We start from the raw sequence: 16,050 nt of genomic DNA, 5'->3' as shown, positions 1-16,050 counted from the left end.
CCAAAGGTCTCTGGCTGAATGGGCTCTGGCTCTCACCATTCTTCCGACTCTGCTCTGCTGCTCTCCTACGTTCTGAAGCTTTCTCCAAATGTTTCCTCTTTTAAAGGATTTCAGTCAATTAATCAAGACGCAACTGGAATGCGTGGAGTCACATCTCCCTCTAATGAAAGGTTAATACCCACAAATGGGTAAGTCCCATCTCCATGGAGAGAACCTAATCAAGTTTCCAACCTACATTATTGAATGGGGATTAAAAGAAATGGTTGTTTCCACAAGATTGATTAGGATGAAAACATGGCTTTTCTAGGGTACATAAATCCTTTCAAAACAGCACAGGGCCTAAGCTTAGGAATATAAGTACATTGGTATGAAAACTTGGTGGCATTTGTTTATGCCTTCCTTCCTTCACTCAACAACCACCTAACGTCTACTTTGTGCCAGGGTACTGAGGGATCAAGTGTAATGGAATGAGTTCCTGAGGGATTAGCATTTTATCCTGTCACTCCCTGTCCCCACAAGGGAGATGCCAACATTTTGTCTCTAAGATAGTAGTGGTTATTCCTGGAAGGGGCAGGGAAAGGAAGAAGGTGGAAAGACAGAGGCAGCTGTAGAAGAGAGAGCTTCCTGTGAGACTGGGAAGTTGGGGGGTGGGGTATATGACGGTGGGGAAGCTTGGTTAATTGTTATCAGCCTGTATCTTGATCCCTGTCATGCCCCACTCTGTCTCAGTACCCCCTTGGAGTGGAAGCACTCAGGGAAATGGCTGTGGATTGCATCATGGAGGCTGAGCCCTTGGCTTAGCAGCTCCAAAGCAAAGGTCCTTATGCCCAAGGATGGCATAGAAGCAGAGGAGTTGGTGACTTTGAGAGTCCACATGGGCTTGGAACTGAACATGTCAGTGTGGGTCATGTGGATTAGAGCACTTGCCAAACGTGCTGAACTGTGATGGGCTCTTGGCATAATATAAGAGGCAAAGAGAAGGACATTCAGTAGTGACCAAACAGCCTAATAGGATGGGAGCTCTGAATCAGATTTAATTGAATTTAGAAGAGTTGCATGACAGTTTCTGTACAAAGTTCATACACATGATACAAAGATGAACAGAACACTGTCCTGACTCTCCAGAGATCTGCAGTCTCATAAAAAAAAAAAAAAGACTTCTTCTGGCCCCACATTATTTCTTGAGAAACTTCTGAGAAATTTTGTACCATTATTTTTTTATTTGATTTGATCCTTACTACTGTATAAAGCTGTATACAGTACATTTTGCAGGCAAAAAAACTGAACTCAAGGCTGGTTTAGTGACTTGCCCATGGCCTGAAAGTGTCAGACACACTGCCAGAAGGTAGGACTTCTAACTCCAAGCGATGCTCTTTCCCTGCACCAGGAGACACTGCTGATGATAGTTCACGATGGACAGGGAAACTTTGGATAGGCAAAGGGTACTTTGTGAATTGGAGCATATTACATGACCTCTTGGGCTTGTTTTCTGATCTGTAAAAGGAGAATACTACTCACTAAGTGAATAGGATTGTGTGTGTGTGTATGTGCATGTATGTATAGGAAGGAAGCAAAGTGGGGGGCATGAATTTCATGGGTTAACTTACTACGACACACTGCCAGACTGATAGCGAACTGTTGGATTTTCGGGAACAGAGTAATTGCGGGTTAGAAGTTATTTGGGAACATAAAGCTATGTGTAGGCTGGAGTTGAAAGGGGTTAGATGAGAGGCAGGGCCCCCAGCTCGGAGGGTGGCTGCTACAGGCACTCAAGTAATGGCCAGCATGGGCCCCAGTTTGTGGGACATGCAATAGGCACAGAATAGAGAGGACTGGGGACCTATTCCAGGGTGAAAAACACAAAATGCCATATTCTCAGCTTATTATACATGATAATAGAGAGAATCGTAGCCAAGAATTAAGTGCCGTATTTCTTCAATGATAACTTTTCATTTCGGGAGAAATGATTTATGTTTAAACCATACCTTTTTGGCAGGCACTATGTCAAAAGTGAATATGCCTCCTCAAGCTGTAAGTGATTTCATTAGCAAAAGACAGATCGGATGCTTTAAAATTTCTAAAAGTAATATGCTGGTTAAGAGAAAGTGACTGTTGCCAAACCCCAACCAAAACCATTCCAGTCAATTGTAAAGAACACCTAGGGCAATATATAAGATTCTACAAAGGTTCCATGCACTAGGGTAACTTTCCAGAAACGTACAACCTCCAGATGGGTTCTTGGACCAGGTAAGTCCTGAAACCTAGAGGGCCCAGCCTCTCCAGAACACGAGCTAGTTTCATCTCCCTAACCCATATTATTGACAGCCCCTTCCAATTATGAAAAAGTTAGAATGGCTGTAGCTCAAATACCCCTAAAGAGTGGGATAGAAAGATGGTGGAGTTATACAGAAAAGATAGGGCTTAACAAACGAATGTGATTGCTGTAACATCAAATTGATATTTCTTTTAGTCTCCAGTATCTTAGAGCAGCTAGAAGTAAAAACCTAAAATTGAGGAATTGTAACCCATATCAAACTCTGAAATGTGTTCTACAACTAAGTGTTGTGCTGTGCTTTGAAATGTATTGCTTTTTTGTACATATGCTACTTTTCACAAAAAAAGTCGGTTGTGATGATTAAAAAAAATTCCTTCTAGCCTCCTACATTCGGGAGCAGCTAGAAGGAAAAATCTAAGATGATGGAATGGTAGCCCATAACAAACCCTGGGATCTGTCCTGTAACTACTTGCTGAAGAATGCTCCGAAAATTATTGCTTTTCTCTTTCTTTGCTTCGTATATATGGCATATTATATAATAGAAAAAGTTAAAAATATATATACATCTCTACAATAAAAACAAAAACAAAACTCATCAGCAAACCTAAGGCCACATGGACTTTCCTTTCAGGTATCTTCTAAAATTTTATAATTTTTCACCTTTCATAAAAATCTAAGTACTATTTTGCACGAATCTTTATGTGACATGTAAAGTTTATGTCTTTTTTTCTATATATTTATCCAGTTCTTTCATCACTATTTGTTGAAAGGATTATGTTCACTTGACTATATTTGCATGGATCTACATGTAGATTGAATTATTTTCCAATTTTCTGTGTGCCAAGGTGACACTCTCAATTTATAAAGCTTTAATAATAAAACATTAAAGTATTGGAATCACACAAAAAAAGAGAAAGTGACTGTTTCCTAGCAGTTTTATATTTCAAGAGAATGTTTAAGTAATAGTGGGAAGAGAAACTGATTATCACGGGTTAGGTTAACACATTTAAAAGATAATTTTTAAGAATTAAAATAAGAAACAAGAAAAAGATCAACACCCCAATTAACTACCTTATGCAAGTACTTGTGTCAGGATTTGCATTGTGGGGAACCCAAATCAGAATGTGAATGACTGGTCTGTGCGGCCTATTAATAGAATATGGCAGAAGCAACACGTGCGACTGTTGGGGCGAGCTCATTAAACATAGTGCATGTGCTGGTTTGAGACTGTTGTGCACCCCAGAAAAGCCATGTTCTTTTCCCTAGTCCAATCTTGTGGGGGCAGACTTATTGTTTGGGTGAGATCGTTTTGATTAAGTTGTTTCCATGGAGATATGTCTCTACCCATTTAATGTGGGTCTTAATCCATTTACTGGAGTCCTTTAAGAGGGAACCATTTCGGAAAAAACTCAGAGATGACACAGAAAGAGACAATTGGAGATGCAGAAGCTGTTTGAAACCAGAAGCCAAAGGACCAGCAGACACCAGCCACATGCCTTCCCTGCTGACAGAGGTGTTCCAGTTGCTATCAGCCTTTTTTAAGTTAAGGTATCTTTCTCTGGATGCCTTAGTTTGGACATTTCTACAGCCTTAGAATGTAAACTTGTAACTTAATAAATCCCCCTTATAAAAATCAACCTATTCCTGGTATGTTGTGTTCTGGCAGCTTTAGCAAACTAAAACAGTACAGCTTCCACCTTGGTTCTTGCATGACCTGTTTGGGGGAAGCCAGTTGCCATGTTAGGATTCTACTGTGAGGGACCCACATGGAGAAAACCCAACCAGTCAGCACCAACTTGCCAGCTATGTGAGTGAGCCACCTTACAAGCAGATCTCCGACCCCAATCAAGCCTTCAGATAACTGTGGCCCTAGCTGACATCACACTGCAACCTAATGAAAAACCCTGAGCCAGAACCACCCATACAGCTGTGCTACTCCTGAATTCCTGACCGTCACAATAATAAATGGTTGTTTTAAGCAAAAAAACAAAACAAAAAAAATTAATTTGACTACTGTATCAAAGGTCCATATTAGATCAGAAACAGTAAATTAGAAAGGACTATTATGCACAGCAAAGAGAAATGAAAGCCAACAATCTTAACAGCAAAAGGGAAATATAAAAACATGTACAATAACCAACGTCAGAAGTGGAACTGTGTTTGATGGGAGAAGAGAGTAATAAAAGACAGGGATGTATATATATATGATTCTTCAGTCTCCAGATTAAAGTTATACACTCATCTGGGTTAGGGTGAAAGAAAGAACCCAAGATAATATTTATAACATTTAAGAAAACTACCAAATTTGTGAATGAGGATGCTATTTGCATTTCTCTGAGAAAGGATTATTATTGGTTTGTTTGCATCCAATCTTTTTTTTATAATTTATTTTATTTTTTTAAATACCAAAAAAAAAAAAAAACACCAAACAAATGCAAACATTCCTGTTTTGATCATTCTGTTCTACATATATAATCAGTAATTCACAATATCATCACATAGTTGCATATTCATCATCATGATCATTTCTTGGAACAATTTGCATCTATTCAGAAAAAGAAGTAAACTGAAAACAGAAAAAACATTTATACATACCACACCCCTTACCCCTCCTTTTCATTGATCACTAGCATTTCAAACTAAATTTATTTTAACATTTGTTCCCCCTATTATTTATTTTTATTCCATATGTTCTATTTGTCTGTTGACAAGGTAGATAAAAGGAGCATCAGACACAAGGTTTTCACAATCACACAGTCACATTGGTTTGCATCCAATCTTAACTTCAGAGGTTAATAATAGGAAAGAGCTTCGCAGGCTGAGCAGCTCTGCTGAGGCTGTAAATCTTAGCCAGGCTAAATGAGCTGAAGTCATCATGTTAAAAAGTATCCTTGTCTGTTCTCAGTGGCACAAATCTTATTTTCTGAAGGTGGAAACTTGTTTTTCTCCAGTCTTTTGCTTTAGAAAAACTAGAAAAAACTCCTGATAGCAAACAGCTCTCTGGCATGAGATTCTCCAACCACTTTTTTTTACTTCTAGGCATCTATGATATCAGACAAGGGCTTATTGGAGCACAGCTTCAGCTTCTTCTGCAAGGAAAGGTCAGATTACCTGGGGGTGGCAGCCTACCAATGTCATTCCATTTTGAAGGGAAATACACTAGTGCCTTAGTTTGGGTGCTATGAATTGAGAATCTGTGGTGATTTGCTTTGCCAGGCCTGGCCTCCGCATTCTCTAGGAAGAACTCCTAGATTCTAAACCAGAGGGTATAGGAAGTGAGGAGGGAGTATGGTATAAATGGTAGTTCAGATTTAAGCCACTTAGAAAACATTTTCTGTGTCATCAATACTTTAGTCCCTGTAAAGGAATAATTACTGAGCAGTCCTCTAAGATTACCTGGGCTAGTAGTTAGCATATCTTTGAAAATAATCAAGCTACAAGACTTCTATTTCTAAATATATCACCTTTAAAATAAGGCAATATCAGTGGTTTTATGTTATAATTTCTCATGTAATCATGCAGCCTGAGTTAAAATACATTGTTGTGGAACTAGCAAAAGATTTGGCTTCAAAGAGCCCTCAAGATTAAAATCCTTGCTTTCCCATTTACTCTGTGATTTTGAGCAAATTCACTTAATCTCTCTGGACTTCTTTCCTTATCTGTAAGTGGGAAGACTACCAAAGTTGTGTGGGATTTCAGGTGTGTCTATTGGGTGTGTGTATATGTACAGGGCTGGGAACTTATCAAGTAGCCAAAAACAAAAACAATAAAACAGAATCATCAAGGAAGAGGTGGCACTTCAGAAGCCATGTGAGTGGAGGGGAGGAAAAGCTGAGGTAGTTGAGAAAGGGAGGACAATGTGGTTACATAAAAGGATGAAGAGGGAGAATAGGGAGCAACTGCTAGTTGATACAGTCTTTGGGGATGATGAAAATGTTCTGAAATTAAACTGTGGTAATGGTTGTGCAACTTTTGGTGAAAATACTAGAAACCTCCAGTATATCTTAAAAGTGTAAATTTAATGTATGTGAATTATATCTCAATTATGCTATTCAAAAAAAAGGTAAATAAGAACATTTGGAGAGGTCATGAAGAATGAAGTATTTCCAAAATCTCTGATGGGGTGGAGTACCCCATTCTGATCTATAGGATAGTCATTATTAGGGTGGGTAAGAACCTGATGTCCTCGATAAATTCTAATTTTAGATTCCCATTATTCCTCCTGAAGCTTCAAGTTGATAAGAGGTTCACTTTTATTTCTTAGCTAAACTGTTAGTGGAAAATTTGTATGATTCTTTTTTTTCAAGTAAAGAAAGTGTTGTCACTCCTTTATTAATATTCATCTTCATTTGATGTGAAAACAACACGCAAGCACACAAAACCAAGTGCAATACAGAATTTCTGGAAAGGCAGCATGAGATTTCTTATTCTTACACAATGTATAATAAGAAAAAAGGAACAATAATTGATTCACATTGAAGTCAGTATGATTATTGATACTGAAAAGATCATTTTGAGTGAGTCATGTAATCCTAATTTTATCCTATAATCATTTTCAATTCCAGATTTTGTGGTCCACTAAAATTTTCAGAGGGAAGGCAATATAAAATGACAGGTGTATAATATTTAGAAGCAGTATTTCAGGCATTTATCACATATGTGTCCTCAGGGTGTATGATGTTTTTAAAACAGTAGATGACAGCTTTTCAGCACCTGTACTGTTCTCTCAAGGTTTTAGGACATCATGAGAAACACTAAACATCAAAGATATCATTATTCCCAAATTGCCCCAATAATTAGTGTCCCAATATTGTAGCATAAACAACCATAGGCACAACCATTTAGATTTCTAATTTATTATTAAATTATTAACAAATCTTGTTCTATACAGTCAGAAAATGCACATTAGATGAGAACAAAAATTAAGTACAAATACAATAAAATTGTTTCCAAGAAGCTATTTTAAAAGCAAAAAATTAGAAAGTGCATTTGGAAAAGAAAAATTTTTTAAAATCGGAATTGGCATTTTTCATGAGGAAAGATCCTCCATCTTGTCCGTCATGGTAACGTGTGATTGGAATTGATTTTCCTCCCTAAGAGTTAAATGGACAGAAATGTATGCAAATACTTTGATACTAAAGTGAGATTTTAAGTATAAAGAAAATGAGAAAGATCCCTCAGAACATGGCTCAGTTTTATGTTCACTTCCTATTCTTTATATTCATATCCTTAAAATTCAATTGTTCTTTTCTCAATTTCTTCTCCCCTGTGGATATGTAGGTCTATAAAGGAATAACAAGATTAGTTTACCAAAAACCATGATGAAAAGCTGCATCTTTTTGGAGATCAGGCTAAACAAACCTTAACCCAAAGGGAGACTGGAAGACATCACTGCAATTTTCTGAGTAGGGGAACCCATTTGTTCTTTAGTTACATTTGCCATAAAATTTAGTGTTAACACCAGATATGGCCATTTATCCCAACAGCTTAATATTTCAAATTAGAAAACTCAAATCAGTTCCCTCAAATCATATCTGGCTAATGATCAAACATCAGGTATTAGAAGTCAAAAAGGCTGACCCAGTTCTTTACAGCCATTTTCATCAGGTTGAGATGAACAGTGAAATAGTTAATGGTGGGAATTTAAGTCCAACTTGCCGCAATTTCCTACAGGCTAAAAGTCATTAATTGATTTGTATCGAAAGGCTCATTTCGATAAGTACACTTTTTTCTATTCAGATCAGATTATTCAGCATCCAGTAGGCAAGACTAAGGTAAATATTATCTGGTTCCAGGTATAAAACATACCGTCATGGTCTGTCCTCTCAACATCTGTCTCCATTATCTGGGTTTTACTCCCCTGCCTAATCTGAGTACTGGGCAGTATAGAAAGAGGCATTCTCTGTAAAAGCAAATGCTGATACAAAGGGGAGAAGACTAGTGGGAGCCCTTCAGCATCATTAATAATAATAATAATAATAATAGCAATAATAATAATAATAATGTGGAGATTGCCAAGATGGATGAACTAAAGCACCTGGATATCTGTGCTTGCATTTGACAAACAAATTTATTAAACATCTTTACTAAGGCAAGGTCATCAGTACACATAAGACAATATCTCAGAAATATATCTTGTGGAACTTTGTCCTTTTTGTTGCCATGGTTTTTCATATTAGTGAGATGGAAAGTTTTGAGTGGTTACTAAAAAGGTCCACAAAGGAAAGATTTACTGTATAAGACAATCACTGAGGGAGAATAATTTTCTTAAGAGGCAATACTTAGTTGGGACCAGGAGTAGAAAATTCCTTCTGTTTTCCTGGTTCTGACTGCATAAGCAAGTAATTTACTACTGGCTCCTGAGCCTAGCAACTGGCCTGTAAGGAAGACAGCAAAAAAGGGGAGAAGTCTAAAATGGTTAATTAAAAAGAATTCAAAAGCCATGAAACTGAAGGAGAGTTCAAATCAGCTATCATGGGCGACAGATTGAGCCTCTTCCTGTAAATGGCACACCCCAGCTCTCTTGCTTTGGGCTTTCTTTCTGCAAATGCCCCAAGAAGGAAGAGCACTGTTCATTTACATTGGGCCCTGGGACATCTCATTGTGGGCTACAGCACTGGGAGGTTTGTCAGAACTACCTGACACTAACATCTATACCAAGCCTTTTCAACTTCCTTGGAAGAACTGGTTTCTTTAGTTTCATAAAGAAAATAACCAACAAAATTCTATCACTTCATATAACTCTAATGGAAAGGCTCATCAGCCATCAAAACTGTTTGCTTAGTTATAGCAAGATAGATTAGCTTGTGTCCTTGTTTTACTCACATATAATCAGTTTTAATGAATGCACCAAATAATCAGACCAGTAAAAAAGACTGGCAGTATAATTAAATAAATAACTTTATTTATGATACTTCAGATTTTATAAATGCCAACTATATAGCAACCCAAAGTACTATAAATTCTAACTGAGACACAACCACCGATCAAGGCCCTTTGAAAAATCAAAGATAATAAAGTGTCAGGGGAGAGAAGTTTTGTTCTCCCAACAGAAAATTTAATAAATGAACTTACTTCCCTGATCCTTTTAAGGTTCATACTGAAAAAACTTAACTTTCTTTTAAGGGTATCCCAAGTAAGCAGTTGATCAATCAGCCCATATTTAGAAAAATAAACCTCCATAATTAAAAAAAATATATCAAATGCCCCTCATACCCAGAATGTAATAAAATTTCGACATTAGAATGAAACACCTCTGCAGTCTCTGTATGACACTGGGTGTCAGTCTAACCATCAGCCTGTATATCAAGTTCATCTGAACAACAGCATCTACACAGCACGATGTAGTTAAGAACTACACGCAAACATCCTTTTATTCCCTGTAGCAGCTGGAAACCTAAATACCATAGTAAGTCCCGATGGTGAAGAACAGTCTTCTTCCTTGACGAGAAGTGTAGATGTTGGATGTCTTCAAACTGTTTGTGGTAGTTTAGTTAGACAAGAAAGATAATGAATTCACAGAAATTAAGAAAATGGTTAAACTTGGAAGGAATTCTGCTGGCTGGCTTAAAATTTTGTCACTGTTCAGGGATGGGAATAGAAGATAGGTGCAGATGGAAAACAGATTCTGTTACAGGTTACTTCAACAGTGAAACCATTCTCTGGATGTTTGGAAAAGCTTAACAGGTTTGGAATGAATAGGTTATCACAGAACACAGAATTCTTAGTACATCAGGCAGTAGTTCTCAAACTTTTGCTCATTAATTGTGGAGCATTTATAAATGGAATTATTTGGATGGCAGCCTCTCGATGTCTTTATACATGTGGCTTGTTGAATAGATCTCTTTGAAAACTGAGCAGTCTTCTCACTCAGCATCAGTGTTAATCCAGACTGGATGAGGAATAGTTTGGGGACACTGACAGACATTGACTATTAGTTTCTTTAGACATGGTAGAACTGGTATCTCATTTTCTTGAAGTAGCATATATTAGTCCAGTGCAAAAAATAAAAAAATCAAAACGACTGCTTCCTTAAAAAAATCATTCTTAATGTTTTTCCAGCCATATAGTTAACTCCAGTGTGCACACAATAAAAAGAAATAGAAAAGCTTTTTATTGCAGTGTTTGTCTGCTGTCTACATACTACCTTAGCCATGCTGAGGCTGACCTGTCAGCATCTCAAAGAATCTGTGAAAAATTTTTCTTGAATACCAAAAGAGTTGGGGACATAGAGTATAAACCTACAGCACAGATTATCAAGAATTGATTTGTGATTTCTTGTCATTTCTTGTTTCAAGTGGAAAATAAAAGGACAAGAGCTATTTTTATTCGATCTGGTGGCTGAAAGAAAAACAGCCTTTGGAGACAGAGAAACCTGGTTTTCTGGAAAGTCTAGCTGTAAGACCTGGCATATCATCAGGCTTCAACACTATCTCTGAAGCACAGAATCTCTGTGCTTGACTGGAATATTTACCTCCCAGGGAGACAAAAACAACTGAAACCTTAAAACAAAACAAAACAAAACAAAACCGTGAAATGTGTGTTAGAAAAGATAGCACAGAAAAACTGTGGCTTCAGCTCAGCTTGACCATGTCTCAAAGTCCATCATGAGCAGCCGTGAATTACTCTTGCTGGTCAGGCTTAATTACCAGGACAATCAACTTCCTCCTTCTATTCCTTATTCCAGATCAGGGTGTGAAAGCGGTGGTTGTCTAGAGTTCTTGGAGATGTTCTGTCAATGGAAAGCATAGAGCAGCAATAGGATAGTACAGATACCGATAACACCACCCAGGATGAGTGAGTCTCGCCGCTTCCTAAGGTTGATCCGCTGTATCAGGCTGTTCACAGCAGGAAAACGATCTTTGGAAAATCTTTATTAAGGTCATATGCGGAAGAAGTCTCTTTAGGGAGAAGCCACAGAAATCACAAAAACAGAGATCAGTGGAGTCCCAAAACAATAAGTGATAAGAAGAAATAGAAGGGAAGAAAATCACACTGTGTGAGGCTTTAGCAAACAGACAGCGCTAAAAACGGGCTTGACCTACTGCTCAAGATCCCAAACACATTTGTCTTCCAGTCTTGGTTGTAGGACACAAATGAGAACAAATAATAACAAATTAATAGAAAGGGAAAAGAAAATAATTATGACAGCTAACATACCGAGTGTGACTGCTGGACTTACGCCACGATGGAAACCAGTGCAGCTAGGAACAAAGCAATCTTGCGGGACTGGGAGGCACAGACTCAGTCAGCCACTACCACCATCTCCCCAGGCCATTTTTCACCCTTTCCTTTCCATAGTTCCCCCTCCCCCATGTGTCAGGAGACCAGGGAAAATTTTGCCTGAAGAGTTTTAACTACCTGATCCTCTCCCTCAAAGAGTGACAACCCTCCTTGGATTCAGGCAGTTGGTGAGTACTAACTCTAGGTTCTGGATAATTTGCCACTGGTGAGTTATTTAAAATTTTTGTTTTATTTGCAGCACTAGGCAGCATAATAGGAAAATGGGTTAAACTGTTCTAACTGTCCTACTTGAGGGAACATTAGAAAAAGGAAGGATAGGAAATTCTAAATTTTAGGGGTTTTATAGCAGTCACAACTGTGTCTGTCTTAGCATTTCAAAATATCTTCATATTCGTACTTGTTTGTGTGCTATACACCAGAGGACATGCCTGTGCCTCCTATATTATTCTATATTTCTTCCAATAGCTTCTGATAATAAACCTGCAGATACATCTTTATTAATAATAGTAATAGTAATAATATTTATGATGATGATGACAAAACCCACCTAGGATATTAGAAGAGCTGGAATAATCCCCATTCGCTTGGAAATCTTATTACATTTTCTTATAACATAATGACACTCACTAAGGACTATATTTATTTGTGTACTTATAGAGTTTATATATTATATGATTAGATTCATGTCTTCTAATATTGGATTTTCTTCTCTGTCTAGAATAGAACCTTACATATCATAGGCCCTAATGTATTTTTTAATTAAATAAGGAGTGAACATATGAAGCAACTTAAAAAATGAAGAAAATGTAGAAGAACAGAAAGTATTTGTAGAAATAATGTGCAAAAACTTTTACAAAGTAAAAATCTTATACAGAGAAAATAGGTAATCATTTCTTGCTTAGTAAAAGATTAAACAAATTCCTCTACTGGGATATAAATTTATGGAACTAGGGAACCCTGTCTATAGTGAACATATTTTTGTCCATTTTAATTTTAGGGAACCATCTTTCCCTCCTTCTCTCATAATTTATTTCCACGATAGGGTAGAGCTAACCTAAGGTGTACATACAAACTCAGAACTGGCCACTAAGAATATACCCTCTTGGCCATGGTGACTAGGTCAGGAATGGGCACTGACTTAAGGGACCACCATTTCTCTTTAGGACTTTTGCAACAGCTGTTAGAAAAGATACCTTTTTCTAGCAGTGCGATGGTGGCTCAGTGGCAGAATTCTCACCTGCCATGCCGGAAACCCAGGTTCTATTTCCTGTGCCTGCCCAAGCAAAAACAATTATAATAACAAAAGATACCCTTTCCCCATGAGGATTTGAGCTGACAGAAGGTGACTCTTGTAGCCATCTCTATCACCATGAGGAGAAAGCTCAACTGAGTATGTAGACAACTCAGAGGAAAGCAGAGTTAATAGACAGGGTAGGCAAGAGTGGAGAAACTCAGAGTTTTGACAAAATCTGAGAACCCGAATCAAGCCATGCCTTAATTCAGAATCTATATCTGGCTTTTATAGCTTATAAACAAATTGATTTCCTCCTTTTTCTCCTTTGTCAGTCTGAGTAGACACTACCACCTCTCTATGGAGCCCTAATTCAAACCCATTTTGTTTGATTTTTTTTTTAAACACACATTCTTCTGAATGATTAAATTTTAAAGCGGTTATTTTGTACCTGACACTATGCTACGTACTGGGATACTGTTTTACCCAAGAGGATTTAGTTTGGTAGGGGGAAATATGTAGAGTAGAGGGTACAAAGAGGGGTGGTAAGAAATTTTCACAGAAATGGTGAAAGGCCTCAGTGTTTTATATAAGCCAGTTACCCATTTTCACCATGTCTATATTTCAAAGTTTCAGTTAAATATAAAGTATTTCATAATCCTAAGCAGTTTTTGCTCTTGTTAGTAACCAAGTTCAGAGTTTAATAAAGACAGCATATCATCATGGAAAACGCAAAGAGGACTTAAAATCTGAATCTCCAATTTGCTATTTACTAGCTGTGGCCCTAGGCCAAGCCACTTCTCCGAATCCAATTCCTTTCTGGGATTTTTGGAAGTATTTTACTCTAATTTAAACTGGGAAACTGAGGAATTAAAAAGGTAGAGGTCATTGCAAACAAGCAAAGAATCTATCCTAGAATTCAGCTTGTACATAACAAATCATAATGGAAATACTCTATTAGCAGTACACTCATCTACATATATGGCTGTCTCCTTCCTTCCCCTTCTAGGCATTGGCCACTGACTTAGTCTGTAAATTGGAAAAAAAATACATTATTTACAATGTTTAGGTAAAACTAATGTATACTGTGTATACATGGGTTCAAGAGCTTTTAAAATGTAAGGTAACTTTGTGAATAATTTAAAGTTCATATATATAATTTTTTAAAATCTACTTTTCTATAACAATATTAAATGTCTGGTTTACTATCTTTTAGAAATGGTGCTAAGTGGCATGAACTTACATAAAGTAGGACTGCAGGGTATGTTCCTATTATGTTATTTTATTATGGCGTCTACTACTAATAATGGTTGTAAATAATGGTTGTAAACTGCCTAAAAAAAAGTGCGCATGCATGCATGCACACGCATGCATGTGTACACACACACACACACACACCCCGAAAATAAAGACATAAAACTTTAAAAAAGGATACTGGCCAAAGTGTTCATTTTGCTCTGAATTGACTTTAACATTCCTCTCTGTGAAGTCATATTTTCTTTTGTTGCCATAGCAATGCTGCAAGGGAGAAAAATTGAAGATAATTAAATTGGCATTTAAGATCATCCTACATGGATCCATTATACCCTTAACAGCCGATCTATGGTGGGGTGCAAGGGTAATTCAGTGGGAGAATTCTTGCCTGCCACGTGGGAGACTGGGGTTCAAGACATATGCAAAACCCCACCCCACTCCAGTCCACCAAAAAAAAAAAAAAATCAACAAATGTGTGGTACAGTAACAGGGTAGTCACATACAAAAAGACTGAAATGTGACCCCCACCATATAGCATACAAAAAAAAGGAAGTAGATCTATGAGGGATAATCTAAGGTGGGCAACATCATCTTGAAAAGCACTGGGCAGGAAAATGTTAAAAAAAAAAAAATCACTTCCCAAGCCACACTTTGCTTCCCCACTTTTCTGTTTGTTCTTTCTCCATTGGCCTTGAATGACCACTCCATCCCCACTACTCTCCTCTGATGTCCTTTTGTACAAGGCAGTAGGCCATTTCCTATGAGTGTTTATTCAAAATAAGTAATGAAATAACACACTGACAAATTACATATTATAAAAGCATCTTAGAATGTTTTAAATCACACATTAAAGCTACTAAATAACCTTAATCAGGAAAAATAGTTGAGAGGGAAGTAGGGAATTAAAATAATAAAAACAGAACCAAAAATGTAAAGGATCTCAAATTATTCATAAATAAACTCAACAGACCTACCTTCAATTTATTATAAGACTGTGTTTCAAGATTCTATCTGAGAACTAACTGGGCAGCTAATGAAGGTCACAGATTAAACATGACCCGGAGAGGGAAGAGGTCGCTCTTTGTAGAGTACAATCTTTCCCAAGTTAGTATTCTGATGTTCTGTTTAAAGCATCCGAGTTATTTTTTGCTACCCCTTCAGGATTATTAACTTTTTATAGACTTATCTTCCCTGCATATTAAAATCCTAGAGGACAGTTTAACATTCATTTTGATAAGGAAAACACAGGGGGAGTGCTTTAGATATTGATATTATGAAAAGCAATAGGAAATAAAATACCATTAAGCAATGCCAGAAACATTTTCAACCAACAAGAACAAAGGCAGTTATGCTGGGGAGGGTCGACCTGATGCCCCAAGTTCTCTTGAGATCTCCAAAGAAGCCAGGATGGAGGCTACACTCTCAAGCAGGGAACTGATGGCAAGGAAGACTAGGTTTTTCTTCAAACCTGTGTTTCATTGCCTCCTGAGGAGTGGAAGAATTAGAATGCACAGGGGTCTGTGGTGATGGACTGATCCTGCTGCCAGTCTCTGTGAAAGGCTGTGAAAGGACTGTTATTCACAGCCAGAGAGATCCATGAGCAGAGAGCTAAAAGTGTATCAGCTGGTGCGGTGTCTAGCCCTTAAGAGGAGAAACTGCCAAGCCATCCTCCACTTCCTGGTTTGTCATTGCTTTAGAGTCTCTAATAGGCTGACCCATCTAGGAGCGGGGTGAACAGTTTTGGACAGGCAAGGCTCAGAGAATAAATCAACATGTATCCTACAGGAGTAAAATATTAGAGAAAGTACTCCAGGTGAATGACAAAGACTCAAAACTGAAATTTCAAGATTTAAGGAGGCAAAGAAAAAATGAAAGTATGTAAGGAGATATATAAAAGGATATTTATCAAAATATTGCTTCAAAAAGTAAAACAAAACCCCAAAACTGGAAACACTGTAATAGCCGAATATGGTATAAGTATACTATAAAATAATTTTTGATTATTAAAAATGAATTAGTATTATTTCTATTAACCTGGAAGCATGTC

General features: G+C 37.4%; 1 protein-coding gene across 4 annotated transcripts in view; it reads right to left on the bottom strand.

Annotated features, from left to right (window-relative positions):
• Positions 1–9,157: 9,157 nt before the first annotated feature.
• The window catches only part of GOSR1 (golgi SNAP receptor complex member 1), a 52,280-nt gene continuing 45,387 nt past the window's right edge, over positions 9,158–16,050 (bottom strand). For all 4 annotated transcript variants that reach the window (XM_077165423.1, XM_077165424.1, XM_077165425.1 and 1 more), the window contains 2 exons: positions 14,185–14,267; positions 9,158–11,134 (listed from right to left, as the gene is read on the bottom strand). In XM_077165423.1, the coding sequence (XP_077021538.1) occupies positions 11,010–11,134; positions 14,185–14,267 (208 nt within the window). In that variant the 3' untranslated portion in view covers positions 9,158–11,009. The remainder of the gene's footprint in view (positions 11,135–14,184; positions 14,268–16,050) is intronic.

Source organism: Tamandua tetradactyla, chromosome 6 (assembly GCF_023851605.1).
Source record: "Tamandua tetradactyla isolate mTamTet1 chromosome 6, mTamTet1.pri, whole genome shotgun sequence".
NCBI lineage: Eukaryota > Metazoa > Chordata > Mammalia > Pilosa > Myrmecophagidae > Tamandua > Tamandua tetradactyla.
The sequence above is the reverse complement of the archived record's forward strand: the minus strand, read 5'-3'. Positions and strand labels throughout refer to the sequence as shown.